Source organism: Rhipicephalus microplus, chromosome 5 (genome assembly GCF_043290135.1).
Source record: "Rhipicephalus microplus isolate Deutch F79 chromosome 5, USDA_Rmic, whole genome shotgun sequence".
Taxonomy (NCBI): domain Eukaryota; kingdom Metazoa; phylum Arthropoda; class Arachnida; order Ixodida; family Ixodidae; genus Rhipicephalus; species Rhipicephalus microplus.
Window position 1 is genome coordinate 100178298 of NC_134704.1, and position 12551 is coordinate 100190848.

General features: G+C 44.8%; 2 protein-coding genes across 2 annotated transcripts in view; one reads left to right on the forward strand and one right to left on the reverse strand.

Moving 5' to 3' along the window:
* LOC142817881 (uncharacterized) overlaps window positions 1-12551 on the reverse strand; it is a 219502-nt gene that overhangs the window by 179712 nt on the left and 27239 nt on the right. The window contains exon 2 of the mRNA XM_075895814.1: window positions 235-330. Within this exon, the coding sequence (XP_075751929.1) occupies window positions 235-319 (85 nt within the window). The 5' untranslated portion in view covers window positions 320-330. The remainder of the gene's footprint in view (window positions 1-234; window positions 331-12551) is intronic.
* Window positions 1-12551, forward strand: part of LOC142817882 (scoloptoxin SSD976-like) — a 454431-nt gene that overhangs the window by 156299 nt on the left and 285581 nt on the right. The window lies entirely within an intron of this gene.

A 12551-nucleotide genomic window follows, 5' to 3' on the forward strand; every position in this document is an offset into this window, starting at 1 on the left:
CTTCGTGGTGAGGCGGGTGTCCAAATTTTCCTTCCTTTATTTTTGTTCGTGTATGCACTTTTTGTGCGCAAACACATACGTTTAAAATAAGTAAAAAAACTCAAGTTGAGGGTTTTTATTCTCTTGAATCAACCCCTCACTATGCCACTGCATAGCGGCGGCGTCACTCGATCGGCATGAAGCATAGCAGACGAAAGCTTCGGGCATGTTGAAGAAACGATGCTCGATACTTACTCGCACTGAGCTGTAAAAAGACGGTCGCTCTCATGGTACATTTCCAGGAGAGGCACCAGCAGATGCCACGTGACGTCGGGGGCATTCTTGCATGAACTGTAAAGAGAAGCAGTGACTGCACTTAATCCTCTCGCATCGTACCCAGAAACGATTGTTTCCAATGTTAGGCGAATGAAGTGAGTTTGTTTGAGTTCGCAGTCTTTCGGCAACCCCTTTGGCTCTTTTGATTGAAAGATTTCACCTTGGCATTCTTGTGTCATCTGGACAGGAGCACTTTCACTGTCGAGGTATTAGGGCCGTAGTGCTACTCATTACCGTTCCTGAAGGCAACGAAAGCACTGTTGCGTTTTCTCAAGGACACCGGTCTGATTCGTCGTCTGCAATGTCAAGGGTCAAATTGGCACGCGTCGGCTGAAGCAGCGACTCTCCTCTCCTCTAACTTTTGCCCCTCACCTCTTTACCCGTGCCTGATTGCCTAAAATGCTCAGCCCAGGTTAACCTCTCCACACTTGTCTTTATTCATTCTCTCACTCTCTTTCACCCTGAAGTTTCACTGCAAAGCGAAGAATAGTGGGCGTGCCTAGCTCGTTTGTTAAATTATTTTGGGAAAAGCCATCCTATGACGAGCTTCCTGCGTGGTGGAGGAGGTACAAAACTGAAACCAATGTTAGAAGTTCCCACAATAGCTGCTCGTTACTAAATAGGAGCCGTACGCAGCTGGACTACAAGTCGAACAAACGAGATTTGCAAAGAAAGGTATGTATATTTAAAGGACGATAAAGAGTAAAACTGTTTTTTCTCGCATTATTATAGCACCTTCACAATACTAAAACGGCCACGTTTACTGAGAATAGATGCTTTGAAAACTTCTGATTCGCGCAAACAATGATGATAAGGCGTGCGAAAACTAAACCTTGAGTTTCGTGACAGATTTTGAGGGCGTAGGCTGGGGCTTGCGTAGTCCATATTCGGTAACAATTAGGTAAATTGTCATCCGGAGGGGTCCAAGACTGTTAATTATTATATCAAGTTCCAAAAATTTCATTGAACAAGTGTTGCACAAATACGAAAAAAGAACTATAAAATCTATGACGTCACGCACACAGCTTTCACCAACGATCTTAAAAAATGAATATTTGGCAGTTATCTTCCCCTTAACTTTTAAAAGTAATGTGCCTATTGTCGTGAAATTATCTACAGCCGTGTTTTCAGGAAACGATTATCTCTGTAACTCGATAATATATATCTCTTAGGTGTAGTGGCGGATTCAAGGAGGGGGGGGGGAGTAGGGGCAATCGCCCCCCCCCCCCCCCAAAGTCTGTGTCAGCACGCCTCCCTTCACTATGGTGCTCCTACTCTACCTCCCATCACCAATTAAGACAAATGAGTGAAATTACTGTGAGCACACGTTAACGGCATTTGTGCGGTGAAGGGGTTTTTTCTACAATAGTAAAAACAGTCATGACCATGGCCCATCTACAATGATACTTTAGGCGTCCCCCACCCCCTTAATATAAGTGGCTGGGTCCGCTCCTGCCTTAACGTCTCTTTAAACAAGGTTTTGTCTAGTTTAAATTACACTAGCGTAATTGGGGAAGTATGAAAAGGAAAGTGGAAACGTAAGTTAATACCAGTTTAAAATTTTTAGCACTTGCATTGCTTTTCTAAGCGATTTGGTTTCCGCATGCGACTGAAATGTTCTAACCAATGTAAATATGTGTGATGAGTCATGACCCATAACGATTGGGCAGTTGACCCATAAAAATAAAGTCATTGGCAAGAACTGGCAAGGTATATTGACCACGACATATCTATAAAAGCTAAATGAACGGTACGTGCTTCAGGTTGTGCAAGTTCTGTTAGTGTAAATGTCTAAGTGAAGTTTTGCAATATAGCGTGTGAAGACTCTGATACGATTACGTGGCACACCATACCCTGGAATTCCCCTAGCTGTACTCTTGATTATTCCCATGTTCGCACTCGCAGTACCCACGCAGCACTATTGGTCGCGTGAGGTTCTTTAAGATGCACCCAACTCTATAACCGCGCGGGCATTCTTGCATATCAGACACTGTTGAAAGGCGCCTGACTTGGGGAACATTGTTTTACGGTGGTGTCAGCTTTTGACCCACCACTCGCCACCGATTGCTAAACCACAATGTTTCCAGTCTTGGTTTTCATGGCAACAAGCGTCATGTTGGTTCTCGCGGCCAGGCGTTCCTTCTCCGCCGCAGTGCACCAACTGCATGTTGGCGCGGGTGTGGAAGCTACGGTATGAGCTGCGTTTGACTACACCGTAAACCTAGCTTCCGCTATGACACCATCCTCACACTTAGCGCACCTACAATAACTTTGGAGTGTAAATTAAAGGGTGCTCGTACCGCAATGTGAAACCATTTGGAGAATGTCCCGCTTCCCGACTTGCTCTGTAGCTGACGGAAACGCTGGATTACACAAGTCAAGTGAGATTGCTTGGAGCCGACTACTTCTCCCTGGGTTTGTGAGGTGAGTGCCTGTTGTATTGCGAGTAGATTGAGTATATTGCCTCAAACTTTGTGATAATATTGACTCATGCATGTGATGAAATGCAGTTTGAGCGAAGTAGAGACAACTTGCACACTAGAAAATGAATCAGGCTCCATTCGGCTACGCCGGGTTATGCGGAAAGCTGGTTAACATGAGTATGCTTTTTTATCCTCGTAGTCAAAGCGCAGTTCACCAATCGAATGATGTGTCTAGCCGAGCGTGTGGTCCTGCATGCATTCACTATTTGCGTTTCATCGGTTTCCGATAACGTCGTCGCATTCGTCACGGGAAACGCCAGGCCCGTATGCCTCCAACAAATGCTCCCGTTCGTGTCTTCCTTTGCTGGCAGATGTTCGCGTTCTTGCACTTTCACATCGGTCGTTGTAGAATGGCCATTTGGAGAGTTATACAGGCAAGTCTACGAACGCGTTGCAACCGGGGAATCGACTCTACCACTCGTTGCCTAGTCTGGACTCCAGGCCACCAGGGCCAAAAATGGGGAATGAAGCCGCGAACACGGCGGCCTGAGAACTCGTTCACCGGGCATCCAACTTAGATCCTGAGTGCCTGCAACCCGAAGGCGGATATCTGCTGACATTAAAAGATATCACGACCTATTGCAGGTATCAGCACCGTCAATACCCACCTTCTGCTAAGGAACTGGGGAAGGCTAAAAAACGCATCTTGCTGAGATTTTTCACCAATACTTTATTGTGCCCGGCAAACATGCAACACTTTCATTCATCCTTCACTGGCAAGTGCCAATGCTGTGGGCAGATGGCTGAAACCTACCACATCATTCGGGCTTACCAGCTAAGCTCAGCTCTTCCCCCGAACCCTAACCCTACCAGGGAGGAGTGGGAGATGACCCTGCTGGGTTGCTGGGATCTTCAAGCCCAAAGGGCCCTGGTCCAGAGGACTAGGTTAGCAAGTGTCACTAATGCCCCGCTGCGGTGGTCTAGTGGGCTAAAGTACTCGGCTGCTGACCCGAAGGTCACGGGTTCAAATCCCGGCTGCGGCGGCTGCATTTCCGATGGAGGCGGAAATGTCGTAGGCCCGTGTGCTCAGATTTGGGTGCACAATAAAGAACCCCAGGTGGTCAAAATTTCCGGAGCCCTCCACTACGGCGTCTCTCATAATCATATGGTGGTTTCGGGACGTTAAACCCCACAAATCATCAATTAGCAAGTGTCACTAATGAGGTCCCGGAATAAGGACTCCACCCACTATGAAGCCTCTGAAGGGCTGCACCTCTCCTCTTTTTTGTTTCAATAAATGTTTTCACTCACTCGTTTCCCTATAGACTCTTGTAGTCTTGCACAGTTGCAACACAACTAAATTTTGTTTGGCTTGCCATGGGGTGTTCGTTCTTTTTTTATTGACACGCGGAACCACACTAAACCTCGCTAAACAAAAAAAAAGTTTTTAGTTTAATAATATCGTATGCGACAGATTTGCTGTTCGTGTCCATCCGTCCTGTCTGTCGGCCTGTCTGTCGGCCCTGAACAGTGCCGTATATATGCACCAAGCAAGTCGGTTGTTCGCCCCTAACTCAAATATGCCCTATGGGAAATTGGTGCTGCGTCGTTTTTTTATCGTTCTTTTGTTTCATAACAAGCCACACAAAATATTTGATATCGTGAATTCGGTTTTTATTAAGTGCTTGTAGAGAAAATCTGTATATATTCTATGTGTGACTTTTCGCCTCATTGCTTTATTGTAGGCCCACTGCGACGACACAAGCTTCAAGCAAAGAAGGCAGGATGGTTTGAAAAAATTTAGGCCAGACGCAGTTTGTGTGCTGTTTGCTATAAAATTTGACCTGGAAAACTTGGTTTGTCCTTGGTTGCTTCCCTTCCTTTCCTTCTAGGCTAATATACAGGCTTGTGGGAAAGGAGGAGGGTTGTAGTATTATGATTGAGTGTTTCACTACTTTCTGATAATGCTTACAGCTTGTAAAGTTTTAAGCAGTCCATTGTACAGATTTTTTCACAGGAAGAACCATCATGTTACCCAAATATAACATACCAACCTCACACTCAGGACATCTTAAGGCCTTACAACATCCCAAATATCTTTTCCTTCTACAACTGTTTCCTGTTTCACGTAGCACACTACAATATAAATTCAGCTAATAGCGTAATTACCAAAATAGCCTATCTACAAAAAAAAACAGAGGAACCTGTACCAGCCGTCACAGTGAAGTATGGTTTATACCACCCACACGAACGAATTGTGACATGCAAATGTTAAAAACAAATTACCCAGATTGCTTTATTCACTCGAAAATGCTGGCTTTATTACATCAAACATAACGCGGTCTCAACTAGCTTTACTTATTCAGTCACCCTTTTCTTCTTTTCTTCTTTTCTCATTGTTTTAATAAAAAGATTGGCCCCGGATCTGCATGTTAATCTGCAAATGTCGTCGAAAGACGATAGTGTTGCGTGTTCACAGAGTGAACAAAACATTTATTTGATATTCTGCGCAAGCAACTCGGTGAATGGTATTCTGGAGGCGCTGCGTTCGAGTGCCTCGAGCGTGCAGCGGAGGCGAACAAGCGCATCAAGTCACGTCACACGTGAGACATGAACGCCATCTGGCAGTTTTCTTGGATAACGAAGCGCGTGGCTCTCAGACGGGTGTGTGCACCCGTCTCAGAGATGATAAGGTGTAGAACGCAAAGCGACGGGCAGGTGCCACAACCATCTCGTCTTAGCAAAGCGTTGGAAACACTCGCCTTTTCGTGCAAGCGTTGCATGGTCAGCCCAGGGTGATAAGCGCTACGGTCCTTAAAATTACCTAGGTATACCTTTTATAGTAAAAAACGCACATTCAGAATATATACATGTTGTTATGGCGCCCCAGACATGCGCAATAATTGCTTTTTATTGACCATTGCACAAGTATGAACGCTAAATCTTGAGCAACATTGGTGGGCGCTGCGGATACAATAGGCCGTTTCAAGTACTTGGTGCTGTTAATAGTGAACAAACAGACAAATGTACAGACAAACAAACAGACAGACACGCAGACACAAAAACAGACAGACAGACAGACAGACAGACAGACAGACAGACAGACAGACAGACAGACAGACCTGAACTTTTGCGTCAAAGATCCCCAAGAAAGGCTATCGCCTTTAATATGATGGCCTTTTTGAAAAGCGTGCTTGAGGATGTATACACTTGCCTTGTATAAAATAGATTGATTCCTCACGACTTCGATAACCGAAGGCACCTGTTATGGATCCCGGCACATACCGGACTGAGCACCCCCAACGAAGCGGCTCACCGCGTTGCTCGAGGCCTCACTCACCGAGCATCGCCGGAGGACGACGAGCCCCCGCGGGGAACTGCAGACATCTGGGCATGGGAGGATCGTATGACCAGGTTTCACGACATCACCACACATTACCAGTTACAAAGACGCATATACCCATCTCCTCACGAAAGGCTAAACAGAACGCAAGCGGTACACTTCAGACCATTACAAACAGATTCATACAGAAACCCTAGACTCATGCACGCCATGTATCCAGACATATACACTACAAACAGATGCACGTCATGTGGCGAGGTTGTCACCCTTAGTCACATGCTGTGGAAGTGTCAGGGATTAATAAACAATTCGAACAGTGCCGATTCACCTCACTCTTCCACCGCCAGCCTCCGCTCGCGTTGGAAGGCCGCACTGCTCAGCTCGAACCTGACAGCACAACTCTGGGCCGTGGGCCGTCCAGCGTGCCGAGGAAGCCGCTTCGAGACAAGGTCTCGGAACCGCATCCGCGGTGGGTGCCCAGGCCCACTAAAAAACGCCGGACTCGAATCGTCTGGATTCGACAAATAAAGTTTATGTTCTTCTTCTTCTTCACGCACACCTATGTTTATGTTCTGCACAATATATTGTTTTTTAATATGCGAAGCCTTTCTTAGCGAACTTCAGCGACTTTGAGCGTATCTATCTATCTATCTATCTATCTATCTATCTATCTATCTATCTATCTATCTATCTATCTATCTATCTATCTATCTATCTATCTATCTATCTATCTATCTATCTATCTATCTATCTATCTATCTATCTGTTTATCTATTTATCAATCTATCTATCTATCCGCCTACGACTTTTAGCTCTCCTGGCCTTTTGAATAGTCGTGTCGATACCAAACTTAACATGGTATACCATGACTGTATTAAGAGCATATTTGACTTATCATAACATGAAACTCATGACAAGTATGTCATGAAGGTTATGATTTACATTTCATAATCCTGCAGCTATTGCGGTGGTTTTGTTCACATGGCATGTTGCAAAACTGGTATGGTATGACATGATTGCATGGCGAACAAAAGCGACAGACCCTAACATGAAAATCATGACATGCGTGACATGTAACAAAATCACTACATGCCACGCCTATGATGCGCTGGCGGCCATTTCGCTAGCGTCACGTATACCAAATTTGGTAGTACGGTACCTGAATAGATGACGAAATTAAACGACTGGTGCAAACGTGATAATCATGACATACACATCATGTAACAACACGACCACATGCCAAGCTCATGATGCACTGGCGGCCATTTCGCTTGCTTCACCTATACCAAATTTGGTATTACAGTACGTGCACGGAAGATGAAGGTATGATACTGGTGCAAACATGATAAACATGAGATGCGTGTCAAGTAACAACATGACTACATGCTACGCTCGTGATGCGCTCGCCACCGTTCTGTTAGCTAGACATGTACCAATCTCGGTATTACACGACGCGAGCTGACGACATAGGTAACTGAAAAATCAAAGCAGGATAATCGCGACACGCGTGTCATGTAACATGACTACATGCCGCAATGATGATGCGCTCATGGCCGTTTCACTAGCTTCGCACATGCCAAATTTGGTATTACGTAACGCCACTGAATGATGAAGGTAAGTGACTGGTGCAGACATGATAATCATGAGGCGCGATAATCATAACATCGATTCCTACTGTAATTAGTGGTATCTACCAATTTTGTTGTTTTTAATTTACTCTTGCTTGTTTTATCTAATTGTTAATCATTGTTGATGTCATTCTAAATGTTGCTGTCATTATGAATATAAGTACGTCTTTCGCCATCTCCACCAACTGCCGCCATCATAGAGAACGGGTCCAAAAGCTCCTCAAGCTGCCCAGACCAGCTTTTTTCTAGGCCCCTGCCATTATATAGGATTTTTATGATGGAAATAAACGAATGAATAAATGAAATGAACAAATCAGCTTGCTACAGGAAATTACACTACGATGGAAAGCAATAATTAGGGTATGAGAAACAGGCTAGCGGAGTTACGCGGTGAGAAAACATCGCGAGCGACCCGGTTGCTTGATCTGCTTTGCCCGCCGTTTGATCGGCCTTCCCTGTAATACATGACGGTCTCGAGCCTTGCACTAGAAGTCCTTCGAGGTGTTTGATTGATTGATTGATTGATTGATTTGTGGGGTTTAACGTCCCAAAACCACCATTTGATTATGAGAGACGCCGTAGTGGAGGGCTCCGGAAATTTCGACCACCTGGGGTTCTTTAACGTGCACCCAAATCTGAGTACACGGGCCTACAACATTTCCGCCTCCATCGGAAATGCAGCCGCCGCAGCCGGGAATCGAACCCGCGACCTGCGGGTCAGCAGCCGAGTACCTTAGCCACTAGACCACCGCGGCGGGGCACCCCTTCGAGGTGTCTGCAGCGATAATGTGAATTTGCTTCAGGAATGCCGCGCAGACGTTGACGTCTCTTCACAGTGACATCGAGGCTCTCTCCTCGCAAATATAGGGTCCCTATATTTCACTCAATATCCTCACTCCGCAAATGCGGTGGGTCTACCAGGAGGGAGAAACGAACCGTGTTAACGGTATTTTATGTAAAGTCGAGTCATGAACATGTTCCTCCTGTTCTGCAATATATATATATATATATATATATATATATATATATTTAATAATCTATTTATCAAACACCCCCTTCTCGTTGCAACCGACACTGCCTTCAACGTATATTAGCGACCACTGAGAACCAACATGACAGCCCGTCAAGTATGGCGGCCGTTTTAGCCACTTGTAAGCAACCGTGATTGTAGTTGTCACGACCCTAAAACACGCAGACCCGCGCACATGAAGGCTCCCTTGCTAGACTTATGTCGGAATGAAACTTACGTCATCATACTGAGAAGCGAAACGCTTTTTGCAAACAACATCCCCGATAGAACGCGTACCAGTGTGGCTGTAGAAACACCGATAGTGCGGTGCGGATTTCATTGTGCCATTTCTTAACAAACACGTTTTTTTTTTCAATGCAATATACTCCTGGAGCATAGCCACCTTCACGAATATAAGCTGTATCGCAGAATGAGTGTGTGCTTCAGCTCCACAAGTGATTGCGTAAGCAGAAACTGGTACGACTCTCTTTGAAACTTACGTAAGACAAGGGGCCCTGTTTCAAGCGGCACCGATCAGAGCGCTACTACATGTAAACATTCAGACGCCATGGAACTCGTGCGCAGCGAGTATGTGGCGTTCATCGGCAAACATGTCTTGCAAACAGGTTGCGCAAAAGCCTCACTTTTTCGCATCAGCGCCAAACAGGCACACACACACACGAAAAAAAAAAAGAAGCCGCCAAAAAGCAAGTGTCCCACTTGCTATCCTCCTCTTGTCAAAAGCTATATATAAGGTCCGCTGAGCTTTGGTATGAGAATTTCTGTTGAATAGCCTGGCGCTAGCTAAGCTGTCGCGCAAAATATCTGCATTGAAAGAATATTCGATTCATATAACTGATCGCAACCATCGGTGGGAAAACAATTACTTCTTTCGCAACGGGCCCCTGCTCATCGCTGTGAGTGCAGAAGCAGCTTCGTTTGCGCTATGACAGCTTGGCCTATTTCGCTTTGTGCTAAGACTCAGTTCAACCACACACACAAAAAAAGGGATCTTTTCGCGTTCTACGTGGGCCCTAGGGTGTTTACTTTAAGGATAATAATAATATATTATTTGAAGTGTAACCTGCCGAAATTGCTATTTGCTTTCGAGGCATGCCATAGTGAAAAGCACCAAAACTATGGTACCATCTGGTGTTATCTTTAACGTTCACTAACATCATTCAGCACATCAGCCTCGGGCATTTCTCATCCACTGAAACGGGACCGCCGTGGCCGAAATGAAATCCATGACCTTTGGGTGAACAGCCGAGCCCCGTTATGGCCACAGCAACGCAGTGGATCGTCTCTAGCCAAGCAAACCCAGTATTCTTCACCTTCATCTTCTTTCCGTTCGTTTACCCTCTCCAAGAACTGTATTACCGACGCGCTCGGACTGGCGCTTTCAGTACAATAGCAAGGGCAAACAGCACTTCGCCCCTTCAGGGGGCCCTTGCTGGAGACCAACTTGCAAAGATTAAAACATAGAAAGAAGATTATGAGGAATCAATTCGTGTCAGTTATTTTTCGCGCTTCGCAAAGCGGCACCTTTCAACGCGCGTTGGCTCGCAGGACGAGTCATATGCTAACTCTGCGGAGAAGAAAATAACGCTTCATTGGGCACATGCATGCACTCATTATTTACCGTCTACCTCTTGAGGCTTCATTTCAAGTGCCCTGAACTTTGGCGCACATATAAATAAGCCAAAGCCTATTCTTGAAGCGTCAGTGTCAACTCAGTCATGGTGGCTCATATTTCAATAGAATGTGCGATAACTTAGCATGTTCATCTCCTTGAACATTTGGCCGCCAAGGTGGCAGCTCGTGAAGACCTAATTGTATTTATCGATGTGCATAATCCACCACCGCTGGCGAGAAGTTTGATGCGAGTATAATTTCTCAGTTCATTGTTGTTCTCTTATGCCTTCCAACCGCAGCAGTTTTGAAGCTGCACACGAGCATCAGTGCATGTTACGAAGAAGTGGAAGTTTTATGAACAATGAGATTATCATTATTGTAATAGCGATTTTTTTATCTAACTCTGTAACTTTTTATTTTTGTATTGTTTTTCACTGTTTTACATTATTTACATTATTTATGTTGGTAAGCAATAGTGCAGTTGCCTTCCATAGGATACTGCATGTTTTATTTTTCTTCCCCATTCCCCCTCTCCCAATGTATAGTAGCAGGCATACTATCGCTCAGGCTGACCTCCCTACCTTTCTGTGAATACACCTCTCTCTCTCTCTCTCTCGGTTTAGCCCATCTCTTGAGCGGGTATGTGCCATTGTATCTAGGATACAGACAAACAAACAAACAAACAAAGGAGCAACATCACACTTGATCCCAGCGAAGCTTATACTATTTCGCGCGTTTCACTCTTGGCTGTCACCAATCTTATTTTTGCGCTGAATACGTTTGTATTGTTTTTATTTGCTCTTGAATGTTCGTGGCATTTATACGGATCCACGGCGTATTTTTCTGACAAAAGCACGAAGCGCTCTCGCTACGAAGCTAGAAACGCTAAGCTTGAACGATTAGATTCGTGAAGTCAAATAAGTTGCTTTCAAAGTGATATTTAGCGCAATGTAACACAATGATGCGAAGCGAGGACAGAACACGTGTGCTAACTTTCAAGGAAATGATTTATTGCAACGAATAGACAGGGTGTTTCAAGACAATTGCCCATTATTATTGAAAAATAACAAAGAGGAGGTATCTGCGTGGTACCTGTGGTGTTTCCTATACTGTGACAGAAGACATCTTCAGATGCGTACGAGCAATAATAACGGCAGTACTTGTAGAAATCAACAGGATTAATCTTTAACCTGTGTAAATAGGTGATTGAGTCAAATGGGCAAATTCAAGTCCTTCCTGCGAATAGCCCATAGCAACTTTTAAGTTCCCGAAAGGCGGCCACTGCTAATTCCCGCGGGACGTTGAAATCTGGCTAAATTTTCTGGCGAAACCGAAACTGACGGACCAGACGGCGCCTCCACCATTCACTCTGGAAACATTTTCAATGACAGCACTGCTTCCCTCACGTCGCGAGTGGAAGATAAGCGAGCTTCGATAAGCAGCCATGCGGCCGGAACGCGCTTCCACGAAACGATGTAGATTGACGGTATAACGACATTTATTTTTAATATGTCCTGCATATTGTTAGTGTTAAAAATGGCAGACGTGTTATGAAGTTTTAAACATATATCTAAAAACCACCAATTATTTGGATACTGCCTAATGCGAATGAAGAATTCGCACTGTCCGCCTCAGTAAATCAGTCGTGATCAGCTGCTCAACTGAAGGTCGTGGGTTCGATGCCGGCCATGAGGGTCACATTACTATGGAGTCGTAATAATAGGGGCCTGTTTACTGTGCAATGTCAGTGCACGTTCGAGAACACCAAAAGGTCAAAATTTCCGAAACCCTCATCCACGGCTTCTCTCATAATCATATCTCGGCTGTGGGATGTAAAACTCCAAATATTATTATTGTTAATTTTAAGCACAGCTTCGTGTGGGGGCAAGTCTAACTATGCAAGGTATCGACTACGTCATAAATCATGATTTTTGTGAAGTGCGAAAGCATCCACTAAGTCTTTATTCGTCTTTCTGCAAATAATCGTGGTACGCGCTAGACATTAGCTATTATGTGCACTTTCTTGATGTTGCATGTGGCTGATGACAATGAATAACTGTGGCTGAGCACTTTGCAATGCGTTGGAAGCATTAGATCACACACTTGTTGCACAATTGGCATTGTCTGAAGACCGGAATGATATTTAACTCTCATGCCATGCTATATTACATTGTTAACACGATTCCTTGCCGACATGA